Source organism: Macaca nemestrina, chromosome 3 (assembly GCF_043159975.1).
Source record: "Macaca nemestrina isolate mMacNem1 chromosome 3, mMacNem.hap1, whole genome shotgun sequence".
Classification (NCBI taxonomy): Eukaryota; Metazoa; Chordata; class Mammalia; order Primates; family Cercopithecidae; genus Macaca; species Macaca nemestrina.
This window is the reverse complement of record NC_092127.1, coordinates 133863606-133888679: the sequence shown is the minus strand read 5'-3', so window position 1 is coordinate 133888679 and position 25074 is coordinate 133863606. Positions and strand designations below refer to the sequence as shown.

The 25074-nt window shown below is 41.0% G+C and overlaps 1 protein-coding gene across 7 annotated transcripts in view; it reads right to left on the bottom strand.

Annotated features, from left to right (window-relative positions):
* LOC105477324 (solute carrier family 4 member 4) overlaps positions 1 to 25074 on the bottom strand; it is a 504202-nt gene that overhangs the window by 340063 nt on the left and 139065 nt on the right. For 3 of the 7 annotated variants that reach the window (XM_011733788.3, XM_011733790.3, XM_011733791.3), the window contains one exon: positions 1988 to 2061. In XM_011733788.3, the coding sequence (XP_011732090.1) occupies positions 1988 to 2061 (74 nt within the window). Of the gene's footprint in view, positions 1 to 1987; positions 2062 to 2400; positions 2539 to 25074 lie in introns of those variants that run through there. The other 4 variants (XM_011733785.2, XM_011733787.2, XM_011733784.2 and 1 more) reach the window with 4 other exon arrangements.

Genomic DNA, 25074 nt, shown 5'->3' with positions numbered 1-25074 from the left:
TCCTACGGGGCTCAGGACTCCGCAACAGGCAACAGTTTCTGAGCATGTCTTGAAAGAAATGTAGTCAGCTCAGGTGTCAATCAACGTGAAAGACAGTCACTAAAATAGAGGTCTTATAAGAACAGGAAAATACATAAATCCATTCGGGAGGTTTAATCATCACAAAACCAACACATTTCTTGAATTTTACAGATGTGTTTCTACCACCTTCGGTTGTCTTTGTTTCTTCTTAAAGAAACCTGGCTACAGATTTGTGTGCTACTCATTTATGTTGTTGTCTTAACTTTGTGTTTGAAAATCAAGGGAAATACTTCAGGAAATGCACTTCTTAGTCAAAACCTTAAGAAACAGTATACAATATCCTATTGCAGTAGAGTACTGTCAATCCTACAGACCTTACAAACTCAAGAAGTGATTTACATCTCTTGTGAACCTAGCGAGAACATTATTCTCAAAGGAAAACACATGCACACAGTATATGTCACTCCCAAGCTTTTTCTACTTCAATTGTCTTAAAACTACAGGCTATTTGCTCAGGGCTACATTATTTCTTATATCCATATGCTAAAACTTTAATACTTATATCTCCTCTTTGACACTGGGACAGTGACAGAGTCACTAAAATGATGATTTAACATCATGGGTTCCAAGAATCTTAAGACAAAAGTTTTACTATTTTGCTTTCACCAGCTTGACATTTTGCCACAGCATGTTGTAAAAATGCAAGGAACCCATAAAACAATATAAAAGAAAATACTGTAGTTTCCGTTTTCCTAAGAAACTTAGGCATCAAATTCGTATTAGTCAGTCTCAAGAGCATAAATGCGGGAAGTTGAGGTGGGGGTGGAGGCGCCAATCCTCTAACACCACATGGGCAGAAGAAACTTACTAAAGAAACTTGAGAAACAACATAATAGCCACACTATTCAAACTGTTCCAAGTGGCACAGGAGAATCACTTGCCCCGTACCTGGTGTTCAGTCTGCTTGAAGAATCATTCCAGAACATACAATACTGACTCTCTTTTTCCCAAGCCCACCACACTCTAGTTCAAGTTTGGGGCTGGCACTAAATGCTTACCACATGGCACCGGTCAGGCCAGAATCTCCAAAACACAGATGAATTGTCTCTCAGGTGACTTTAAAGGGTGGGATTGATCACATGATTCACCTGCAAGTTTCATTTAACTTTGAGTACTGCCTAGAACCCTGATTTTTAAAAAATCTCATTATAAGTATTAATAATAACATATATCTGTGATGCCTTCATATAATTATTTTAATAAATATTAATTCAGCTTTGCCTTCCATCAAATAAATAGCATTATTCCCACTTACTGATAAGTCAAGAGACAGGAAAAGGGAAAGCCTGCTGAAAGTATTATAGCACCAGATAAAACATAACTCTTCTTTACTTTTTAACAGGCACTAGGAAATATCAACAAAAGAGATCCTTGAAGTTTTTTTAAGTAAAAAATGCTTGTCCATCTTTTCCTAACTGAAACTCATCCATGATTACCACTCTTAACATCTTCAGCTTAAACCCATTTTTCCTGCAACAATGGTATCATTATCCTTCTGTAATATCTATATCTTTACACTACAAGGTACAAGAAAGAATATTAAAGATGCTGCTGAATAGATTTATATAAATCTAGCAGCTTTCTTGAATTAGTCATTGGAAGGTGGTTAGTATTATATGGTAAAATGTTTATTTTTGATAAAGAGGCACAGCTAACATAGGCACTTACTTTAAAATAAGACTTTTTTAAAACCAGGCAAGACCCATATTCAATCAGATTCTGATGGTCCAATGAAGTTCTTAAAATTACTTTCTGTGTTGAAGCAAAATGTAGAGATTGATGAAACTCTATAGAAAAGGTTTGGTGTTTCATTTTAAAAATGTAAGATCTATGAAATTCATGAATGTTATTATCTATAGAGACATATGTATGTCAACAGACACTTTCCCAGACCCGTAAAGCTCACCTTCTACTTCTTCTTCATCACACACGTGCTTGAGGAAGGAAGCCCCTCTGTCCAGGACAGCTTCATCCTCCATCCTATAGTAATAAAAAAGAAAAAAAGAATGCTCAGACTTCTCCTGGAGCGAGCCACTTGGAGCAGCCCAGCTTCTGGGCAGGTTAACCTGCAAGCTGTTGTTCATGTTAGCAGGGCAGAGTCACTCTTCTTCTGGTGTCTGCTACTGCTTCACGCAGCTCCTCTCATCTGGTGCTCGAGAATATGCCGGTCCCACATAGCTTCAGTTCTAACCTTGAGAGGGCACCCACATAGACAGGTAAGAGAAAATAATCCCAATCCTGTAGGCAGGATGTTGGGGGCTCTCTCCTTGAGGGTTTTAATTTTTTTTTAAAAAAGGATGAAAGCAAAAAAAAAAATACCAAGAGAGGAAGTTTGGTGTGTCTGGAGTGCTCGTGATGATCGTTTGTGGAAATCCAGCTTCAGTGCTTAGCTCTTTAAACACCCACTGCATAAAATGTATACCCTCACACACACACACATGCACACCCACCCACACGCAGAGAGCGACAGGGAGTTAGGCTAGTGCACAGTGGGAGCCTAGCTTCCAGCCAGCCTCTTAATACCAGCACAGCCCAGTATTCTCTGTTGAGTGGCAAGCTTTGAGTCACATGTTGGCCTTACGGAAATCTGACATCTGAGGATTATCCAGCAACCCGGCTTCGGCAATACACACAGATACATGCCACCCATTCATTCATTTACCACATTCTTATCACACATCTTTCTCTATGTATATCTGCCCTGTTAACTCTTCCCTGAAGGGCACAAAGTTCTTCATTTTGTAACCACATTATGCTGTCCTCCTGTCTCCTTACATAATAGGATCTACTCTGCAATTTCATATGCTAAATAAGACCTCAGAATCCATCCAAGGAATGACAGCGTTTTTAGGGCCTCCCGATGCCAAACATGCTTCTAGTTTATAGAATGAGTTAAGGTTTATTTCTATACTCTGCAGCTCCTTTTCATTGCATTAACTTTGATATACAGAATTCCATGAGCTCTATTTATAGTGAAAGCAGAAAGAAATCCTGAATTGCTCAAATGCTGCTTGTGTAGTACCAGTCTAGAAACAAAGAACTTTCTCTGGGGACAGCTGCTCTATGTCATACCGTACATGAGCCCTGCCAGAGAACCAAATGTTCATTCTGTATTCTATTCGTCCAATTATATGCTCAGGCATTGAATATTGTAGGTCTGTTTTCCATATTGTCTGTATAACTTATTCTTGTGCTTCAGATATTTGTTATAATCTACGCGGATGTGCATTGAATTCATATTTTTGTCCTTACTATTTTAGAAGCATATCCATCTCACGAAGCAACCATCATAACATAAAGAGTCAGGAATTTGGTATCAGGTAGTCCCCGGTTTAAGAAATCTAGCTCATCACTTAATAGGTGTGCTACCTGGAGCAAAGTTTTTAGCTTTTTTGAGCCTCAGTTTCTCCATCTATAAAACTGGGGTAATAATATAAACCTTGCATTGATTCAACACAATAATATCAACCTTGCATTGAAGGCTTTGAGAGTCGAATTAGGTAACACACGTAAAAGCACACAATGCAGAACTTAGCACATACTACATGTTTAAATACTGTAAGTTTCCTTCCTTTCTGTTTCCTTCCTTTTCACCCTGGCAATCTGCACATCATTTTCCTTCTCTATACTCAAACTAAAAATAATAATCTGAATGCAAGCAGGATATGGGTTGGCCATCAAGATTTTAGTGGAAAAGAAAATTCCTTGAAGATTTGAGGCCGGGCATGATCATGGCTCACACCTGTAATCCCGGCACCTGTAATCCCTTGGGAGGCCAAGGGAGGCAGATCACTTGAGGTCAGGAGTTAGAGACCAACCTGGCTAACATGGTGAAACCCCGTCCCCACTAAAAATACAAAAATTAGCCAGGCACAGTGGCACACGCCTGTAATCCCAGCTACTCGGGAGACTGAGGCAGGAGAATAACTTGAACCCAGGAAGCAGAGGTTGCAGTGAGCCGAGATCGCGCTACTGCACTCCAGCCTGGGCAAAAGAGTGAGACTCCATCTCAAAAAAAAAAAAAAAAAAGACTTAAGAAGTCAAGTCATTTACCAACTTCTCTAAGCCTCTGGTTCCCATGAAAATTAAATGATATAGTATATTCACTGATTCAGCAAATATTTATTTAGTGACTGCTATGTTCCTCATACTCTTCAGAGAGAGGGAAACATATCTGTGAATCAGAGAGACAAAGTTCTCAAGCAATTAATAGTGAACAGATGAACAAAGTAATCTCAGATAGCATTAAGTACTTTGTGGAAAATAAAATGAGGCAGGGACTGCTTGGCATAGGGTGGTTCACATGAGGCTTCTGGATGACAACTGAGCAGAGACAAAAATGACAGGAAGGAATCAGTACTGTGAATATTTGCAGGTGATCTGTTCCAAGCAAAGGGAACAGCAAGTGCAAATGCTCTAAGGTGAAGACAAGTTTAGGATGTTCCAGGAACAGAAACAAAGTTAGTACAGCTGGACAGGGCCTGAAGGTCAACTTTAGGAGATGATACTGATTGGGGCCACAAAACCAGGGTAAGGAGTCAGAATTTTAGGTGTTGTGGGAGCCACTGAAGAGTTTTAAAATGGAGAGTGACTTGACTGTTTTTCATTTTTAAAAGATCACCCTGAAGATGGACAGTAAGGGGACAAGAGAAATTAAGAAATCATCGCAGGAGCCAGGGGAAGGCTATGGGAAAAACAAGTTATTGGGGAACAAATCAAGAGTTCTATTTAGCCACTTCAAGAATAAGATGCTTATTACACATGAAAAAGGAGCCATCGGGCATACAAGTAGATGTCTGAGTCTGGAGCTCAGAGGCTCAGGATTAGAGATAAAAATTAGGAAATCAATGAATAAAGCTGGTACCTGAAGCTATTACTAGATGAGATCATCCAGGAAGAAAATGTAAAAATCAAGGAGTGGACCCAAGACCAAGTGCTGAGGCATGCCAACATTTACCAGCAGAGCAGAGGAACAAAAACAGTCAATGAGGTAAGAGGAAATCCAGGCAAGAGTGATGTCAAGGAAGTGACCAAAGGAGGAGAGCACTGCTACCGAGGGGCTAAGATGGAAAGAGAGGTGTAAAAAGCACTTTAGTCATGATCACCAGTATCTTCTGATTGCCAAATACAATTTTTACATACCACACACAGTAGCAGACACAGAGGAGGCATTCAATAGTTCTCTTTTCTCTTTCCTGCATTCATTCATTCAGTCAATATTTACTGGATACTACTACTATGCTCCCGGCACAAGCCAAGGCACTAGAGTTACAGTGAGCAAGACAAACAAGGTGCCTAATGCAATCACATCCACCTTCTCAAAGATTACCCTTAGCAATCCAGGCAAATAAGTTCAAAAGGCAAGAACCCATCCATTATACCTTTGTAGACACAGATAAGGATGACAGTTTAATGAGGAAATTTTCTTAAAAGACCTCAGAAGCACAACAAAATCCTGAAGCCCTGTGCTACTGCACGTACATTAATAGTGCCAGCTCCCCTTTAGAAAACAGAGTGGTTTAGCTCACATTAACCCTTTCCAGTCCTATCAGAACTAACCCTTTCCAGCCTATAGAGTCCAACACAATCTCATGTGGAACATCATTTATGCACCTCACTATAAATCAAACTGATCCTAAAGTCTTTTGTTGTCTTTTTTCAAATTTCTTAACTAAAATGTTTAGCCTTTGTGCCTAAGCCATTCCCAGAATTGCATGCAACAACCAAAGAAGTAAAAGAAGAAAAGCTGACACAGTTGCTCAGCCTGCTTTGAGTGGGAGGACTGCTTGAGGCCAGGAGTTCCAGACCAGTCTGGGCAACATAGCAAGACCCATCTCTGAAATTTTTTTTTCAAATTAGCTAGGTGCAGTGTTGTGCACCTGTAGTCCCAGCTACTTAGGAGACTGAGGTGGGAGGACTGCTTGAGCCCAGAAGTTCAAGGCTTCAGTGAGCTATGAGTAGGGCACTGCATTCCATCCTGGGTAACACAGTGAATTCCCATCTCTAAAAGAAAAAAGAGAAACAGAAAGAAAGAAAATGAAAAGCAGCAACAACTGGAGGGGATAATAGAATAGTTCAGAAAAACCCTCTTCCTAGGCTAAGAAAACCATCCAGCCTAACTGAGGCACTGTCACTATGTTCCATCTGAGTTAGAGAGTGAGAATAATGATTGGTGCATTCCTTGGCTCTTTGATGCATATTTCACATTCCCTCCAAGACTATACATAGCAAGTAATTAGAAACTTCGTTCTTTCTGACAGACAATGCAGAGCATCTCAAAGCAGCCTCTTCCCTGCAGGAAGAAAAAAGGCATGAGTGAAGCAAACGGAAAATATAAAACCTGCACACCCACAGTGGCCTTTCCCCACAGCCGCCCTCAGTCCTCCTTAGAAGTAAGTCCAGCCTGGTGCACCTAGGCTTCTGCACAAAATACAGGAATTCAGCACATTTTCTTCATCTTTACACTACAAATGTCAATTATTTGGGCTTGTGTCCCTCCTCACCGCAAATCCTCTCAGCAGTTGCTTGCTATTATTAGTAAGACAGAGATATCTTTTAAAATAACCATCTGACCCAACTAGTTCCTCCTTCTATCAATAGGAAGAAATTAACTTATCCAGTCCTTAATCAGGCCCTCAAACCCATTCCTAAAAGTTCCTTTCACACACCCTGCATTCGCTGAAAACAAAGAAGGGAAGAGCATGCTTCTAAAAAGCTCCCGGGTTGCTCACATCACCAGCATGAGGCAAAGTTCAGAATAGATTTGGAAGCTTCTCACCAGCATCACGGGGATAAGGGTCACACCAGTCAGTATAAAATCCACTCAGGGCCAATAATGCCTTCCCTCAGCCAGGCCTCTGACTGTACAAGTTATACCCTTTCTACGGAAGTCCACACCCAAAGCAAGGTTTTTCTTATTCTCCGTTATTCTGGGACACCAAAATGATTTAACTGTAACACATGTCAAATCTACTGCCAAATGGACCGGCTTTCACCAGCCGGTCCTAATCACTGAGCAGGCTCGTAAGGGTGACTTAAGCCCAGCATGAGAAACATTTGTGCAAAACTGTCAGCCATTGGGTCTTGAGCACCCATCTACATTCCACCCCTCTAAGTTCCCACCCCCAGAGCCCATGCCAACTGCCAACGTGCTCACCAGCTAGTCCACACAGCGCAAGCAGCTGCCACTCAGCCAGTCAGCACGTGGCAGACCGCCAGCACACAAGTTTCAGAATGCAAGCCTGCCCCGTCACAGTGCTGCTAAAGGTTGAAGGTCTTCGAGTGTGCTAGCCTTTAGATTCGCCTCACTTGCCCTCCCACCTCCCTTCTCCCATCCCTCCTCTGTTACGCCTCCCGCTGTAGCATTTTACTTGTCTCTATAGTAACAGCATCTGGTTTCAGGGTTAAAACTTTATACAGCACATTTCTCCTCCTAGCCTAAGCTTTTGCCAAAGGATGCAGCAGCAAAAAGCCTGCTGCTTTACCGTGGAGCCACCTGTTTCCCTGCCACCCCAGGATTGCAGCTACTTTGTAAACTGTAGGATGAAAGCGACTGCAGTACTGAGCCCAGGGAAGGCGAAACAGAGCCTCCAACCTTGGCACACTAGCTGGTGTGTAGAGGATCCACTCCGGGGCTTGTATACCCAATCCCAGAGCTAGCCCGCTCTCTTCCACAGCCCGCTCTGCACTTAACGATGCTGCACATGGATCAAGTTCATAGCAGGGCTTTTTGATTGCATCCCAAAAAGCACCGGGGTTGGCACCCTAGAGAGCAGCAGGGCACCAGTGTTTAACATGCCCATACCAGAGTTTCATATCACTGTCTCTCTCCATGCATACAGCATAAAGTTTATTAGCTAATCTTGTATTTCAACTCATCCCACTTTATCCTCACCAGCTTGGTCTGTTTACAACATCCGGTGAACCCCATAATCTCTCACTTCACACAGCTTTCCCATGCATAGCCAATGTTTAAACAGTTCTTTACACACATGCCCACACACACACAAAAGTGACGCACACAGGGGAGGGACAAACGCTAGCAAGTGAAGAGTTTTATTATTAGCCATTTTTGCCATGAAAACTAAGTGTATACAAAGGCCTTTACTTGAGGACTGCAGTCTCAGAGTTCAAAAGCAGGCTGTCCCTGTTACTTGGCTAATCTTGGATCAGAAGAAAGATAAAAACCAGCATTTCACAGGTCTTTTTCAGGAGCCATACAGATTTTATAACAATCAGTACCGACATCTACAATTATACACTCATACACGCATTTCTGAGTTCTATTCCCTATTCAAATCATGTTTAAGAAGTGGGGGACTATTTCCATTATAAACCATTTGCAAACGTGATTTTTTTTGTCATGATTCTAAACTTCACAGCATTTTATTGGTGCTTTTGTTGCTTTGTAAAATCTGCCATGCACATTTTCAACATACACATGATGAACAAGACACAATTCTCTAAGCCACAGGCGACAGGGAAGAGTAATCTCAGTGGCTGCAAAGTGCACTGCCATCTTTTGGCAACATGTGTTCACTACAGGGAACCGAAGGGCAAGAAAAAGCTGCAACCATTCCCTTTAAAACTTCACAGGGGCTCTAAGAAGGGCTTTCATTCCCACAGGAAGTAAGACAGAACACAGTTGCTGACTTAACTGTGCAGACAGCTGGAGCTCTGGACATCCACAGTGGGGGAAAGGGACATCGGTGCAGCAAAACTCACAAGCATGACTGATGGCAGTGATGACTCCCAGAGATCAGCCGGCAACAAAGCGAAGTAAATCTCCTTCCCAGAGCTCAGGAACACCCTAATCAGCCTGGAAATTTACACGGGCCCAGGGCCAGAGGGAAATAGGTGAGAGCCCTACACAAAATCAGACTGAGAACTGGATAAAAGGTGAAAATGCAATCCAGAGCAGGATCACGCCAAATCCAATTCTGGATTTATGAACTGTATTAAAAGTTCATTTGTACTCCTGGGCACTTATCCTAGAGAAATAAAAACTTACGTTCGCCCAAAAACCTGTACATGAATGTTTACAGCAGCTTTAAGTATAGTAGAAAACTCCAGAATTAATCCACATCTGTCAACAGGAGAGTGGTTAAACTATGGTACATCCATACCATGGAATACTGCTTAGCAAGAAACATGAACAAACTATTGATATACATGACAAATTGAATGAATCTCCAGGGGGTTATGCTGAGTGAGAAAAGCTCATCCCAAAAGGTTACAAACTATATTATACAATATATATGGAGTGGCAAAATTTTAGAAATGAAGGACAGATTTAGAAGGACAGATTCATGTTTGCCAGGGGTTGAAGATGGAGGTATTTGTTGTTAACAAGGGCAACACGAGGGACCCCTGTGGTTGGCTCTATTCAGTATCTTATCTGTGGATCAACACAGGTGATAAAATTGTATAGAACTTAATACAGACAGAGAAGAGAGAGAGAAATTCGTACACGTAAAACAGGAAATGTGAATAAAGTTTGGAGAATTGTATCACTGCCAATAACCTGGTTATGATATTATACTACGGTTTTGTAAAATGTTAACCTTGGGAAAAACTGGCAAACTGGAGCTTTTCTGCACCAGTAACCTCTCTGTATAATTTCTCAAATATGCATTTGAATCTACAATTATCTCAATAAAATTTTCAATTTAAAAAAGCTCATTTGTAACTCTGTTTTTTAATTTCCCCTAGAAGCACTATTCTACACGGTGGTCAGGTCCACCAACACAGATGCAGAATCAGGCAAAAATGAATACAAAATCCCAGATGCACACTTTGCTAAGTGCGTAAGCTTAGAAAGTTAACTAACCTCTCTCACTTCAGTGTCTTTTAAAATGGGCTTATACCACTTCAGAAGTTAGTTTAGGGAATTAAATAATTTCCTAAATAAATCCAACCAGTTTTAGTTAAATCAAATATAAAGTTCATAGGGCCCAGAGAATAGAGTATTAATACTCCTAATCAGACCCAGAGGTCATGATTCTGTCTCATGAGCAAATGCATGGGATTTTTGACTGGGGAGACTACAGATAAACTGTCCCTCAAACTACTAGGATCAAACTCTCCCTTTCTATCTTCTCCATGCTAGGGCTAGGTCTCCTAAACTCTGTCGTCAGATTGTTGATTGATTTCTGAAAGGCTGGAGCAGGCTCAGCAACAAAGGACAAGAAAGTAACTGACAGGAGGATGGAGACAGAGACTCTGGGGTGAGAAAAGGCTCGGAGGCCAGGGGAGGTGACCGATGAAGAGAGAAAGTGCTTGTGGGGAGGGTACGAAGTGCTGAAAGGAGGACTTCGTTCATGACTCCCCAGGACATTCCCTGACTTAGCCTGCACTCACACTCACATGCTCCTTAATATTTTTAATGGACTATCTCATGTGCTTCCACAAAGACCCTGTGCTGCTTCTGACCAGAGTTCCGTTGTAGAACAGAGTAGTCTCCTTCCTATGTCAGAAACAAAGTACTTTGTCCTTCCAACATGTTCTCAGAGGTTTTACTGTTACGGACAGGAAAAAGAAGCTCCCTTCTAAACTCTTTTAGCTTTCAATCACCCTTCTTCAAGGCTTCTTGTGTGAAAATCACAAAGGTCCTAAGACAGGAATCAGGCCAGATGAAATGGCTGGGCCCCTCCATATGAGACACCAGCACAGAGGACGGCGACCGGCACGTTCGTCCTCTGTCCCCTCCTCCACACCACCATCAGCTCTTCAACCAAGAGCCAGACCCAAACCAGCAGCAGAGTAAGGAAAGAAGAGCAAAGGGAGGAAGGGATGATACCCCACAGGGCAATCACGGGAAAGGGAATATCTATAGCTGAAAACCCACCCTGCAAGGCAGCTTTTAGTCAAGGGATGCCCCAACATGCTCAGGTTTGACATGAGTGTAGGATGGCTGGATTCTCATCTGCCTTCTCACCAGTGCTTTTTCACTGGCCTCCCTGGATCTGAACTCATTCCCCTCCTATGCATCCATTTATAAAACGCACTTTGGTATCTCTCCTTTTAAAGAGCCTTCAGTGGTTCTTCATTACATGGAAGAGAAATCCAACTTGCTTAACATGAAACGTAAGCTCAGGTCCTAGATCCCCACGCCACACACCCTGAACCATCCGCCACACCTTCGTGTACATGCTATTTCCTCTAATTAAAATATCGTCTTAGTTAACCCATTCTTCAAAACCCAACTTAAGATTCAACCTCTCCAGAAGCCTCTCCGCATTCTCAGACATACCCTTCCCTGAGCAGAGCTATGCTCCTTCCTCTGTTCTCCACTGACGTCCTGAATGTGCCTGCTTCCCACATAGCACGTTACAATGCATTGTTATTATAACTTATCATCACTCAACTGTACTTGAGCATGTCATGGCTCTTGTCCCCACCACATTATGAGCTCTTTCAGAGCAAATATTGTCTTTCTAAAGTTTTTCTACCTCTAGTGTCAAGCATAGTCACTATACAGAGTTAGTAGACTACGTGTAGCGTAACTATGTGTGGTGACTATGAATCAATCAATCAATCAATTGATTCACTGACTATGAATCAATCAATCAATCAATTGATTCACTGACTATGAATCAATCGATTAATCAGTCAATCAACCAGTTAGAAATAGGCACAGTGAAGGCACATACATGTTTGGTATTAAGTGGATCTCTAAGTCTAAAGGCCCTGAATGTGTATTTCAAACAACATAAACCCCATAAACAAGCAAATTTCCAATTATTTAGCCTATTATTCAACTGAAGAAACAGTGATGTGTTCCAAAGAAAGGGGGGAAAATGGCTATGCTATACTCCCTGAAGAGTGTTATGTTTATGGTTGAATTAAGGGATTTGTCAAGGATATTTTTAACTATATAATTTTCTCTTTATAGACCAACATTAGAACTTAACCCTCCACACAGACTATACCAATACTCTCACATGTGGAGGCCAAATTAAATTCAAATGGGAATTTCCCTTGTCTGCTAAAAAAAAAATAAAATAAAATAAAAAATTAAGAGGTACCTGGACCTGCCACATATTTGGTTCTAAATAAAAATTTGTTTCATGAACAGAAGAATGAATGAACTTAAAAATAAATCACACCATACACTACTTTAAATACCCAGAAGCAAAGCCTGATACAGTGGCATACGCCTAAAATCCCAGCTCCTAGGAAGGTTGAGGTGGGAAGACTGCTTGAGCCCAGGAGCTTTGAGGCTGCAGTGCATCACAATCATGCCTGTGAATATCCACTGCACTCCAGTTCGGCAATATAGCGAGATCTATTTCTAAAAAAACTAATAAATGCCCAGAAGCAGCATGAAAGTTATAAGAAAGTTCAGTTTTGCTCATCAGGCCTGCAACTGAACAAATAAAACTCTGCAATGTGTTTAGGTAAATCTATAAAGAAGCTAGATGGCAGTTACCTGCAAATAAAACTGGGATTCAAAATGTCAATATAAACCTTAAGCTCTAGAAATTTTAGCTTAAGTTTACATTTATACACAGTCAATGATAAATTATTTGTAGTAATTAGTATGGCGATAGCATGGATAACTAAAATCCTCAGTTAATTCATATTCATTGTAGTCTGTGACTTTTGCACATTTACTGTGGATTTCACAGTGATCTCAGATCAGACGCAGATTGGCAGGCAGATGGGGACTCAAGAGCAGGAGTTTTTTCCAGGACACAGGGCTGGGAGTCAGCTCCATGGCACCTGATCAGGTACAGTCCCTGACCTACCCACCTCTAACACACAGAACTGACACTGGAGAAGATGCCTTCTGAAATGGGTTTAGGCAAACCTTCCTACCTCTACCCAACATGGCAACCACAGTGTTCACATCTCCCATCCTGAACTACCACTTGGCTGGCAGGGATGAGGCTCCTGAAATTTTATTAAGTTCTTGCTACATGTCAGTCAGTGTGCTAAGCAACATACATGCATAATTTCCTTCTGGATGCCATCTTATTTTATCTGACTCAGTAACAGGGCAGAACTGAAGGTTCTAGCTAAAGGATGTCAATACCTATTACAATGTAGGAACTGAGATTAGGGACTTTCATTATCTATTAATTTTTTTTTTTTTTTAAACAGAGTCTTGCTCTATTGCTCAGGGTGGAGTGCAGTGGTTCAATCTCAGCTCACTGCAAACTCCACCTCCCGGGTTCAAGCGATTCTCCTGCCTCAGCCTCCCAAGTAGCTGGGATTATAGGCACGCACCACCACGCTCAGCTAACTTTTGCATTTTTAGTAGAGATGGGGTTTCACCATGTTGGCCAGGCTGGTCTCCAACTCTGACCTCAGGTGATCCACCCACCTAGGCCTCCCAAAGTGCTGGGGTTACAGGGGTGAGCCATCGCACCCGGCCCATTATCTATTAATTTTTTAAGTCACATTTTAAATACGTACTGCTTGCCAACTACTAAGCTGAATACTTTGTGATGATGATTTGATTCAATCTTCATAACAATGCCATGAGGTAGGGACTCTTCACACACCCACTTTAAAGTTCTAATTTTGAAGATAAATAATTTGCCCAAAATCACACAGTACATATGATGAGAAGACCAGGCATGCAGACTAACTTAGCAGTCCACAATTTTAACGACTCTACTATACTCTTTCATAATTAACTAATCAATGCCCACCAAGGATTATCTTCAAGAACATTTTTCATAATGCTGAACTTACATATATTCCTTCTCATAATTTCAAATTACATCACTTACCTCTTTCTCCACTTCAGTGTGCCTACTGGCCAAATATTAGAGCATCCTGTAACAATTCCCCCCAAATTAATATCTTTATTTTTATTTAGCAAACACTTAGGTAGTGCTTACTATGTCCTAGTTACTATTGTAATTGCTTTACAGATATTATTAACTCATTTAATACAACAATCCAATGAGGTTTGCACTGTTTTTATCACCATCATCTCTGAAACACAGACAGATTAAGTCACATGCCCAAAAAAATCACACAGCTATAACTGTTGATGTCAGGATTCAAACCCAGGAGGACTGGCTCCAAAATCTGTTCTCTTACCCACTCAATGTCAAGCTGCCTCTTTTTAGCCAGTTTGACTGATCTGTTAAAACTCTCCAAATATCTCAGGGAGTCTTGAACCCTGGCAGTTGAGGAACAAGAGCAGGAGGAGGAAGTCAGGACCGAGACCTACAGTGGGTCAGTGTTCGCAGGACTAGGTTGTGGATGAGATGGGGCTGTGAGGATTCAGGCTCTTGGGAAGGGACTGAGAGGATCAGGCTCAGAGAAGTGGCTGTGGGGACCCGGGCTCCAGACAGGACTTAGGGAACAGGGATGGATTGGAGTTCTCCAGTATCTGAGGGAAGTCGGTCTGGGAGGAACAGGATTGTGAGGACCCGCACTCCTAAGAGGAGAGGACTGGAAAGGAATGAGGTATGAAGACATGGGCTCCGGAGAGGTAAAAGTCAAGCAGTGAGGACCCAGGCTCCTAAGTGGCAGAAGAGGGACAGTGAAGACCCGGGCTCCTAAGGATTCAGAAATGGGACCACGAAGACTCAGGTTCCTGAGGGGCAGAAGCAGACTGAGAAAACCTGAGTTTTGGAAGGGAACAGAAGCGGGCAGTGAAGACGGACTTCTGTGGGAAAATGGATCTGGGCTTTGAGAATCCAAGTTCCTGAGTCTCGGAACAGGGCTGTGAAGACCCGAGCTCCTAAAAGCGTTGGATCTAAGGGACCATGGATGTGAGATCACCCTACCAAGGAAAGGGAAAGGGCAGCCTACTTGGCTTTGGGCAGGCTTTTCTTGTGTCGGATACTCAATCTAGGAGGCCCACATGCAAGCATCTTCATTTTCTGCTTTATTCTTGGGAATCAGATGTAAAGTTAAAAATAGTTTGACTCAGTTATATACTTGATAAGTTCTTTAAATCCCATTCCACTCAACCCTGATTGAGCACAGAGCTCAGCATCTCAAATAAAAGAATGTCAGTGCAAAACAAAAACAAAAATAAAAACTCTAGGAACCTGGGATCACAAATATTAGACAGACCCTTAGTGAAAGAGTAGAAACACTCAATAATTAAAGAGTATACAGACCCTTGACATTCATGAACATCCCCTCCCCAGGCCCATTTTGCAAATTCCCCAATTCATAAGTACCACACAGCATCTATTTTCCATTTGCCAGCTCAGTCTGGGCTCACCACTTGGCCACATGTTTCTCCACCAAAGCACAAACCCACTACATGGTATAACCTTCTAGGGCTGCTAGCAAATAGTTGAAATCACAGTTGTTAAATTCACACATGCCAAGGAACTACTGTATCAAAAGCCAGAAGAGTGCATCACTCACCACGTGGGCTGTACTACTAAGCAGAAAAACAACTTTTATCTCATAAACTTTATGAGCACAGTTCACTATTACAAGAACATTGAAGACATCTCTCTAGTCTGTGTTCCCTTATTAAAATGTCTCTTTCCACAATGCTGTTCAAAGTTTATCCTTCGTTTTCCCCAAGAAATCTCTCTGTGTACACTTGTGATCTAATTTTCCAAAGTTTAACTCATTTACTCATTCATTTATTCAATTTATTGAGTGTCTGCTATGACCAGGCATTATTCTAGGCACTAAGGATAAATCCATGGTGGGAAATAGACAATACACAAACTTTCAAAATCAACTGCACAATGTGTTAAAAGTTGATACTGCAATGGAAAAATGTAAGCAAGGAAGAGATTTAGGGAATGCTGGTTAAACTGGAGAGTAGCGCAGTTTTAAATAGGTAGTTAAGAAAGGCCTCAACGAGTGATAGTTGAGCAAAGATTGAAAAGGATAAGATAGTGAGACTTGCAGTTATGTTGAGAGAACAGCAAATGCAAAGGCCTTGAGGCAGGAAATAGCCTGGAAGATTACTGGAATATCAAGGAGGCCAGTAGCTGGTGCAGAGTAAGCCAGGAGGGCTGGAGATAAAATCAGAGAGATGAAGGTAAAGGAGAGGCAGGCTGCTTTGGGTTTGGGAGGCTACTGTATGAAGGGCTTTGGTGTTTACTCTGAACAACTAGAAAGCCACTGGAGGGTCTAAGCAATAGAGTGATACTTCCTCAAGTTTATAGTCTTTACCTAAGTCTTTTTCATTAGATAAACATTTCCATTAAGGTACTTCCTGAAACCTACTCAGAAGGTCTTTCTGGGGCCACAGCTAGTGTAGCACAGAGGTTACAGGCGGGGTCTGCTGGGTCAGAATCCTACATCACCATGTCAGAACTTGACCCAATGCTCTGCAGATCCAAAAGTGAATTGACACACCTTAGGAGACTTCATCCCAAGGGTTCAGAGCCTTGACATTGACTTCTGCCTTGTGAAGGTGCTGAGCATTGTTTCAGTGCTCATGGCAAAGGCCAATCTGCATTAACTTGTTAATATAATCTTTATCAACCTCTGCCAAACTAGCTCCAAAGTTCATGACTCAAGTTGTTGCCACTTGAATCCTCGCCTACCTAAATCTGCCCCAGGGATGGCAACACGTAGTGTTAGAATATGCCAAAGCAGATGATTAATATGTGGATATCATGAGAATAGCATACAGCTTATTGTTGGTGTTTTTTTTTAACACCCATAATTCAAACTGACACTTTAAATAATAAAGGAATACATTTAAAGTTGTTTTAAACTATGAGTTTTCTGATTCCACGGTTACACCGACTGCACTTTGGGGGAAAACGCCCTGAGCTTGGCATCCTTTGCCATAGAACGACATCCCATGTTTGGTTCTAGCCGCTTGTGTGTACAGAGAGGAGTGGTCCACATTGTGGAAGGATGTTACATCCCAATTTAAAAACAGTCTCCTTCATAGTGGAAAGCAGTAAGGTGATCCTCAAAGAGTTAAAAGCAGAACTATCTACCATTCAACCCAGCAATCCCATTACTGGGTATATACCCAGAGGAATATAAATCATTCTACCATAAAGACACATGCACATGAATGTTCACTGCAGCACTATTCACAATATCAAAGACATGGAATCAACCTAAATGCCCATTAATGACAGACTGGATAAAGAAAATGTGGTACCAATATACCATGGAATGCTATGCAGCCATTAAAAAGAACAAGATCATGTCTTTTGCAGGAACACAGATGCAGCTGGAGGCTATTATCCTCAGCAAATTAACGCAGGAACAGAAAAACAAATACTGCATGTTCTCACTTTTAAGTGGGAGCTAAATGATAAGAACTTACAAACATAAAGAAGGAAACAACAAACACTGGGGTCTACTTTAGCGGGGAGGGTGGAAGGAGGGAGAGGAACAGAAAAGATAACTATTGGGTCAAGGGCTTAATACATGGGTGATGAAATAATACGTGCAACAAACTCCCACGACATGCGTTTACCTATGTAACAAACCTTCACATGTACCCCCAAACCTAAAATAAAAGTTAAAAACACGAAAAAATAAAATAAAAACATTCTCCTTAACACAGAGAGAAAAAAGGACACCCATAAGACATAACTATCTAATGTGACACGTGAGTTGAGATACTAATTCAAACAAATCAACCGTCTAAAAAACTATTTTGAGACAAGGAAGCTTGCATGTTAATTGGGTATTAGACGGTACAAAGGAATTATTATTAATTGTATTAGGTACGATAATGGTGGTGAGGTTATACATATTTTTAATATCTTTACAGGCATATGTCAGAGATGTTGCAGGTTCGGTTCCACTCCACCACAATAAAACAAATATCAAAATAAAGCGAGTCACATGAAATATCTGTTTCCCAATGCATATAAAAGTTATTTTATATATATATATATTTTTTTTTTTTTTTTGAGACGGGGTCTCTGTCGCCCAAGCTGGAATGCAGTGGTGCAATCTCGGCTCACTGCAAGCTCCACCTCCTGGGTGCGTGCCATTCTCCTGCCTCAGCCTTCCGAGTAGCTGGGACTACAGGTGCCCACCACCACGCCCGGCTAATTTTTTGTATTTTTAATAGAGACAGGGTTTCACCGTGTTAGCCAGGATGGTCTCGGTCTCCTGACCTCGTGATCCACCCACCTCGGCCTCCCAAAGTGCTGGGATTACAGGCATGAGCCACCGCGCCCGGCCTTTAAGTTATGTTTATACTACACTGTTGTCTATTGTGTGCAATAGCATTATGTCTAAAAAATGCACATACCTTAATTTCAAAATTCTGTATTGCTAAAAAATGCTAACAACCACCAGAGCTTTCACCAAGTTGTAATCTTTTTGCTGGTGGAAGGTCTGGCCTCAATTCTGATGGACAATAAAGTTTGCCTCATCAATTGATTCTTCCTTTCACAAAGTATTTCTCTGTTGTATGTACTGCTGTTGAATAGCATTTTACCCACAGTAGAACTTTTTCCAAAATTGGAGTCAAACCTCTCAAACTGTGCTGCTACTTTATTGACTAGGTTTACATAATACTCTAAATCCTAATCCCTTGTTGTCATGTCAACAAAGTTCACAGCATCTTCACCAGGAGCAGACTCTATCTCAGGAAATCACTTTCTTTGCTCATCCATGAGAAGTTCCTCATCCATTCAAGTTTGTCATGAGGTTGTAACAATTCAGTCACTTCTTCAGGCTCCACTTCTAATTCCAGTTCTCTTGCTATGTCCATCACCTCTGCAGTTACTTTCTCCACCGAAGTCTTGAACTCTCAAAATCACCCATGAGGATTAGAATCAACTTCCTTCTGTTTCTGTTGATATTTTGGCATCCTCCCATGAATCATAAATGTTTTTAATGGCATCTAGAATGGTAAATCCTTTCCAGAAGGTTTTCGATTTACTTTGCCCAGATCCCTCAGAGAAATCACTATTTATGACAGCTATTGCTTTACAAAATGTATTTTTAAATAATAAGACTTTTAAGTCGAAATTACTCCTTGATCCATGAGCTGCAGAATGAAAGTTATTTTAGCATACATAAAAACTACATTCATCTCCTTGAACCTCTTTATCAGAGCTTTTGGGTAACCAGGCACACTATCAATAAGCAGCAAAATTTTGAAAATAGGTCTCAACAGTGAGCTTAAAATATTCAGTAAATCATGCTATAAACAGATATGCTGTCATCTAGGCTGTGCTGTTCCATTTCCGAGCATAGGCAGAGTAGATTTAGCATAAATCTTAAGGGCTGTTTTCACTTTCTTATTATTGGTGTATTCACTGGAATAGCACTTCTAATTTTCTTCAAGCACTTTTCCTTTGCATTCACAACTTAACTAATGATTGAGACAAGAGGCCTAACTCTTGACCTGTCTTGGCTTTTGAGATGCCTTCCTCGCTAACCTTAATCATTTCTAGCTTTTGACTTAAAGTGAGAGGCGTGCTACTCTTCCTTTCATTTGAATACTTAGAGGCTCTTGTGATGTCTCTGCAGAAAAGTGAGCTTCCCTGTGATCCTAGAAGAATAAAAACTCACCAAAAACTAATACAGTCCCTTGTATTACTAGACATTGATGGGATACAAGGGAAAAGAAGAAGGATGTTCCCAGTGACAGCATATTCCCTTCTTGCCAAACACAGGATACCTATTTTTCCCAAGGAAGTAATATTACATTTGTTGATTAGGTTCCAAGGCCAACTCACAAAGTTCAATTTGCTGAAAATGTGGCCAAATTATAGAAATAATAATAAAATTTAATATAATAAGGGCTTTATATAAATTTTTTAAACTTGACTACTAGTCAATGCAATAGCTGCTATTATTATCATCTCCCTTTTACAGATGATAAAACTGAGATTTAAAGATGCAAGCAAGTTGTCAAGGTCACACAGCTACTAAGTGATACAACCCATATAGATTATTAGTTCACAACACAAAATTACTAATAATATTAGAGTGCTAATAGTACTGTTTTAGGTATATTATGGGTGAAATAGGCTTGTATGGATTTGAGTGGGTCTGGAACACTAAGTATCATTCTAATATTGCTTTCTAGAGTTAAATACATTTTGAGTTTCAAACAACTAAATAATAAATATAAAGTGATGGCATTCCAAAATTAAGTTGGAAGCAGCACATGTATTTGTTTAGAAAGGTCATCAAACAAATGACTAAAATTAGAGCATAAATACCAGTATTACCTCTAATACGTAATCACAAATAAAATTAACCACAACCAGTTGAGACAAACCAACTCTAAAAAGAAATTACATACACATGTTGTCTAAGGTAACTTTTTGCGTTTGCTTTTCTCATTATCTCAAAACTCAGTTATTTGGATAAACACAGACACCTAAAGACCAAAGTAAAACATCACTCACTTCTTAAAGAGCTGTACAGTATCATGACATCTCCTTTCTGGAGATTTGGGACTTGCTTATGAACTATTACCTACTTGGATCACTTTACAAGCCACTTGTAAAAAAGAAATAATTATTCCTTCTTGTAAATATCAGAAGAAAAGTCCTACTGCCAAGAAAAGTCCCATTTCCCATTTTCTTAGGAAAAGTTAAGATCACTTTCCCTACACTCTCCATTTGTTTTAACTTTCACAGTCCCCCCGGCTCACTAGCTTCAGGCAAAGCCAAAAAGGAAGAAAAGCCAAAAGCAGTTCATGTCAGACTGTCACTACCACATTCCAGCCTTGATGAAGACCTCAGAGACTGTTTTGTAAGTCTTCCTGCCTCTGCTTCCAGTTCTATAAAAACCAACAGTCAATCAGGAAATGCCAGCTAAGTACATATGATGCCACTCTTATACCAAATAGAAGTGATGACCAGCTGAGAGTTTCCTATTTCTGTTACAGTCACAGAATCATTTTTGTTTACAATGGTCTTTGAAAAGCAACCATATAATAAGCATCTACAGATAAAAACTACTTGCTAAGCTACATAAATGCCATTTTGTTGTTGGTTTGCTTTTTTGTTTTTTGAGATGGAGTCTCACTTTGTTGCCCAGGCTGGAGTGCAGTGGCATGATCTCAGCTCATGACAACCTCCACCTCCCAGGTTCAAGCAATTGTCCTGTCTCAGCCTCCCAAGTAGCTGGGACTACAGGCACGCGCCACCACCCCTCGGCTAATTTTTTGTATTTTTAGTAGGCTGGTCTTGAACTCCTGACCTCAGGTGATCCGCCCACCTCAGCCTCCCAAAGTGCTGGGATTACAGGCATGAGCCACCACTCCTGGCCCATAAATGTCATTTTGTTAGTACCCAAATCATTTATTGCTCCATTATACTGCTGATTTGCACTGTTTTATCATTAGAGCTGACAGCTCATTCATTAGTAGAAACATATTATTCAGTCTCAGTAAGGATTAAATTGCTTTAAAAAAAAAAAAAACTTTAATGTCAAAGCAAATCTAAAGTGGTATTTCTTGCTCAATTCTTATTCTCCCAATCTTGTCCCACTCACACAGTTTCTTTAAAACAAAATTAGTAAAGAATTTTTATAAAGTGAATATAATTCAAGTTACCAACTCTCTAAGTCTCAATGTTCTCATCTGAAAAATGGGCTTAGTAATACCCACATTGTTCAGTTGTGGGGAAGCTATGGGATAATGGGATAACGGACACAAAAGCACCCTGCGTGGTAGGTACTTAGCATAAAGCGGGTAGACAAGGCACATAGCTAGTATTGTTATGCACCACGTCCTTAATTTCTCCCAGACAGGCCTAAGTTCATAAAGGTCAAATTGCTACCACTTGGCACAAGTTCATAAAGGTCACATTACTAGCAACTGGCGGAGAGAGAATTCAAACCCAGCTCTGTCTGACTATAATGCTCTATGCCACGCTACCTCCTCAGCATGGAGCAGGAGGGATAACCAGATAGTCTTCCAAAGCCTCTTCTAAGCTTATTAGCCCCAAGGTGGAAGCCAAGAATAAAGGATAAGTGGAGCTTTCCTCTTTTGAACCTTATGTAAAGTGCAGGGAATCAAGGAAAGAAATCATCAAGCATGTGCCTCTTGATATATCAGAGGTCAAATTTCTCAACTTGTTGATAATACTCAGAGGACTAACTGGGCACATGGCTGAGGCATGGAAATGGGCCAGCGGGGCATTTTTTAAAAGGTGGTCACCCTGGGAAACACAGACCTGTTTGTGTAATGTTTTTGACAAGAATAAAACTTAAAAATGACCCCAAATGCCAATTTTAAAAAATCAGAATAAAAGAAACATTAAAAATAGAAGTGACAGAGGAATGAAAGCAAGAAAAAAAATGTATTTCGGTTAACACATCTTTGGTAAGAACTAATTTTCTGAAATGAATGGTTTCTTAAAACAGAAATGATGGCTGGGCGTGGTGGCTCACACCTGTAATCCCAGCAAGTTGGGAGGCCAAGGTGGATGGATCACTTGAGGCCAGGAGTTCAAGACCAGCCCGGCCAACATGGTGAAACCCCATCTCTACTAAAAATACAAAAGTTAGCCAGGCATTGTGGTGCACGCCTGTAATCCCAGCTACTTGGGAGGCTGAGGCAGCAGAATTGCTTGAATCAGGGCTGGGGGTGGAGGTTGCAATTAGCCAAGATCGCGCCACTGCACTCCAACCTGGGCGACAGAGTAAGATTCCATCTAAAAAATAAAAATAAAAATAGAAATGACAAAGTTGGTAGACAAGCAATAATAATTTCTTTTGTTTGGTAAAACAACTGACTCTGTACAATGCATTAAGGAATTATCAATAATGATAATTATGCATATCATTTGTTGAGCACCCACTGTTCGCTAGCCCCTTTGGGACGGTTCACTTGTGATCTTCACAGCGATGCACACGCCCAGTAGTTACCAGCAGCTCCACTTTACATAGGACGAAACACAGTCCCATAACCATAAAGGTAATGTCCTAAGGTTACAGAGTCTAAGAGGGAAGAGATGGAAATTCACACTTAGATCTGTCTGACTCTAAAACCCATGCTCTCCTTACTGAACGTGAAAGTGCCCGGCACAGGGTTCATTTGCCACTGCCACCCTCCTTATAAACCTGGGAAAGGAATGAGGTGGATGGAGGATCAGGCTATTCCTGGAGGATCAGTGGAAGATCATCACCTTCTCCTCAAGAATCAAATGAATAGTGCTTGAAATGGTGAAACCGAGAGCAGAGTATTATTTGAAATGGGTGCTATCATGACAATAAGGTGTTTTGAAAGCATAACCATCTGCACCTTGGACAGGACCAGAACACAAAGTTCTTAGTAAAACAAAACAAGAAAAAAGCAGTCAGGAGCAAATTAATAAATTCAGGGGGAAAAAAAAAAAACCGGTTGTGGTGTTTTAGTCTACCCTGTACTACCAACAAGATTGAGGAGAGGACAGGAGGATGGACTAAATGACATTTGTGATCCAACATACGTGATACTATTGTAATAGCATAGGGTGTTCCTTTGAAGATACTCTTAAGAGTCACACACAATTTGTTTATTCTCTCAGCATGCCTAGTTGTTAATAAGAAGATAAGTAATATATTGACTCTGGGTTAGAGATCAGATAATTCAGACAAAAAGTCCTAAGCACATTAGGAAATCACAGCAAAAGGAAAATCATAACCCAAGCTTCCAGTATAGAATGCATAAAGCTGCATAATTGCATAAAGCTACTACTGCATCAACTGTGAATCCTCATGGTTCCAAACAAGAGTTGGAGTAAGTTTCAAGTGGGTGGAGCTGACCCTTACTCCTGGGAGCTGCCAGGCAGGGCCAGGCAGAGCCCAAGCCCCAGGCCACTTACCGCCAGTCAAAAGATGTCTAGACTGTTTACCTAGTGTACCGTGCAAATATTATTATTTACTGAGTGCTGTGTGACGTGAAAAAGATTCACAAACATTAGTAAATAAATCCATTATTTCACCAACTTTCTTTTTTTTGCTCAGATCACGTGGTTTATTGAATCAATTTAAGTACACAGCAAAAAAATAAACACAGAATTCAACAAAACCAAACCAAAAACCCACAAGAGCAAAGATATGGGATAGGTTTATGCACGTAGGATAGGGGACAAGTGGTGGCGGGACCACATCCCTGACTTCTGTGTTATATACAAGGGTCATATGTCCTATCTCTCTGCCCCATCAACCTTCCCCATGATGATGCGTTTATGGAAAACAGAATTGAGATCACCAACTTTCTTGATCAGGAAATGCTAACACGGACCTGGAAATCCTAGAAAATCCACAGTGTAACTGAAGTTGCTTCAATAATCATTCCCTTTCAAACCTCTTCCCTCCCTAGGGGGCCATTAGCCAGCATCATCCTAGGCTAAGGAAGACACACTTCTGAAGTGCTGTATACAGAGCTGTGTAAACCAAGTTAGGAGGCCACAGCTGAGAGCACTTCTACACCCCTCAGTACAGGATCAGTTCATGCCAAAGGTGTGGCCTGTGCACAGTTCAGTTCTCCACACAAAACCTCAGTACATCTGGGTACCTAGGGGTCATGTCAAGAAAAATGATTGAGATACTAGTGGCCGGCACAAAATATTGCGAGGGAGCAGCCTGAGTGGGGCGTAGAGAAGAGGGAGTGTCTTGTCAGCTCAGGCTGCTATAACAGAACACCATAGACTAGGTGGCTTAAAGAACACACATTTATTTCTCACAATTCTGAAGACTTGGAAGTCCAAGATCCAGGTGCTAGCTGATTCAATTCCTGGTGAGACCTTACTTCCTGGTTTGCGGAAAGCCACTTTCTTACCATGTCCTCCCATGGCCAAAAGAGAGATCATCTCTCTCATGTCTCTTCTTATAGGGGCACTAATCCCATTGATGAGGGCTCCACCCTCATAACCTAATTACCTCCTGAAGGTCTTACTTCCAAAAATCATCATATTGGAAATTAGGGCTTCAACTTATGACTCTGGGTGGGGGTCGGGGTGGATATAGACATTCAATCCGTTTCAGGGAGATTTTCTTCTCACCTTTTCATCTTTTACTCAATACAGTAAGGTGCACAATCATAATGACAGCCACAGAAATGACTCTTAATAAAGAGCAATTACTATGCCATGAAAACTCAGTACTCCAGTTAAG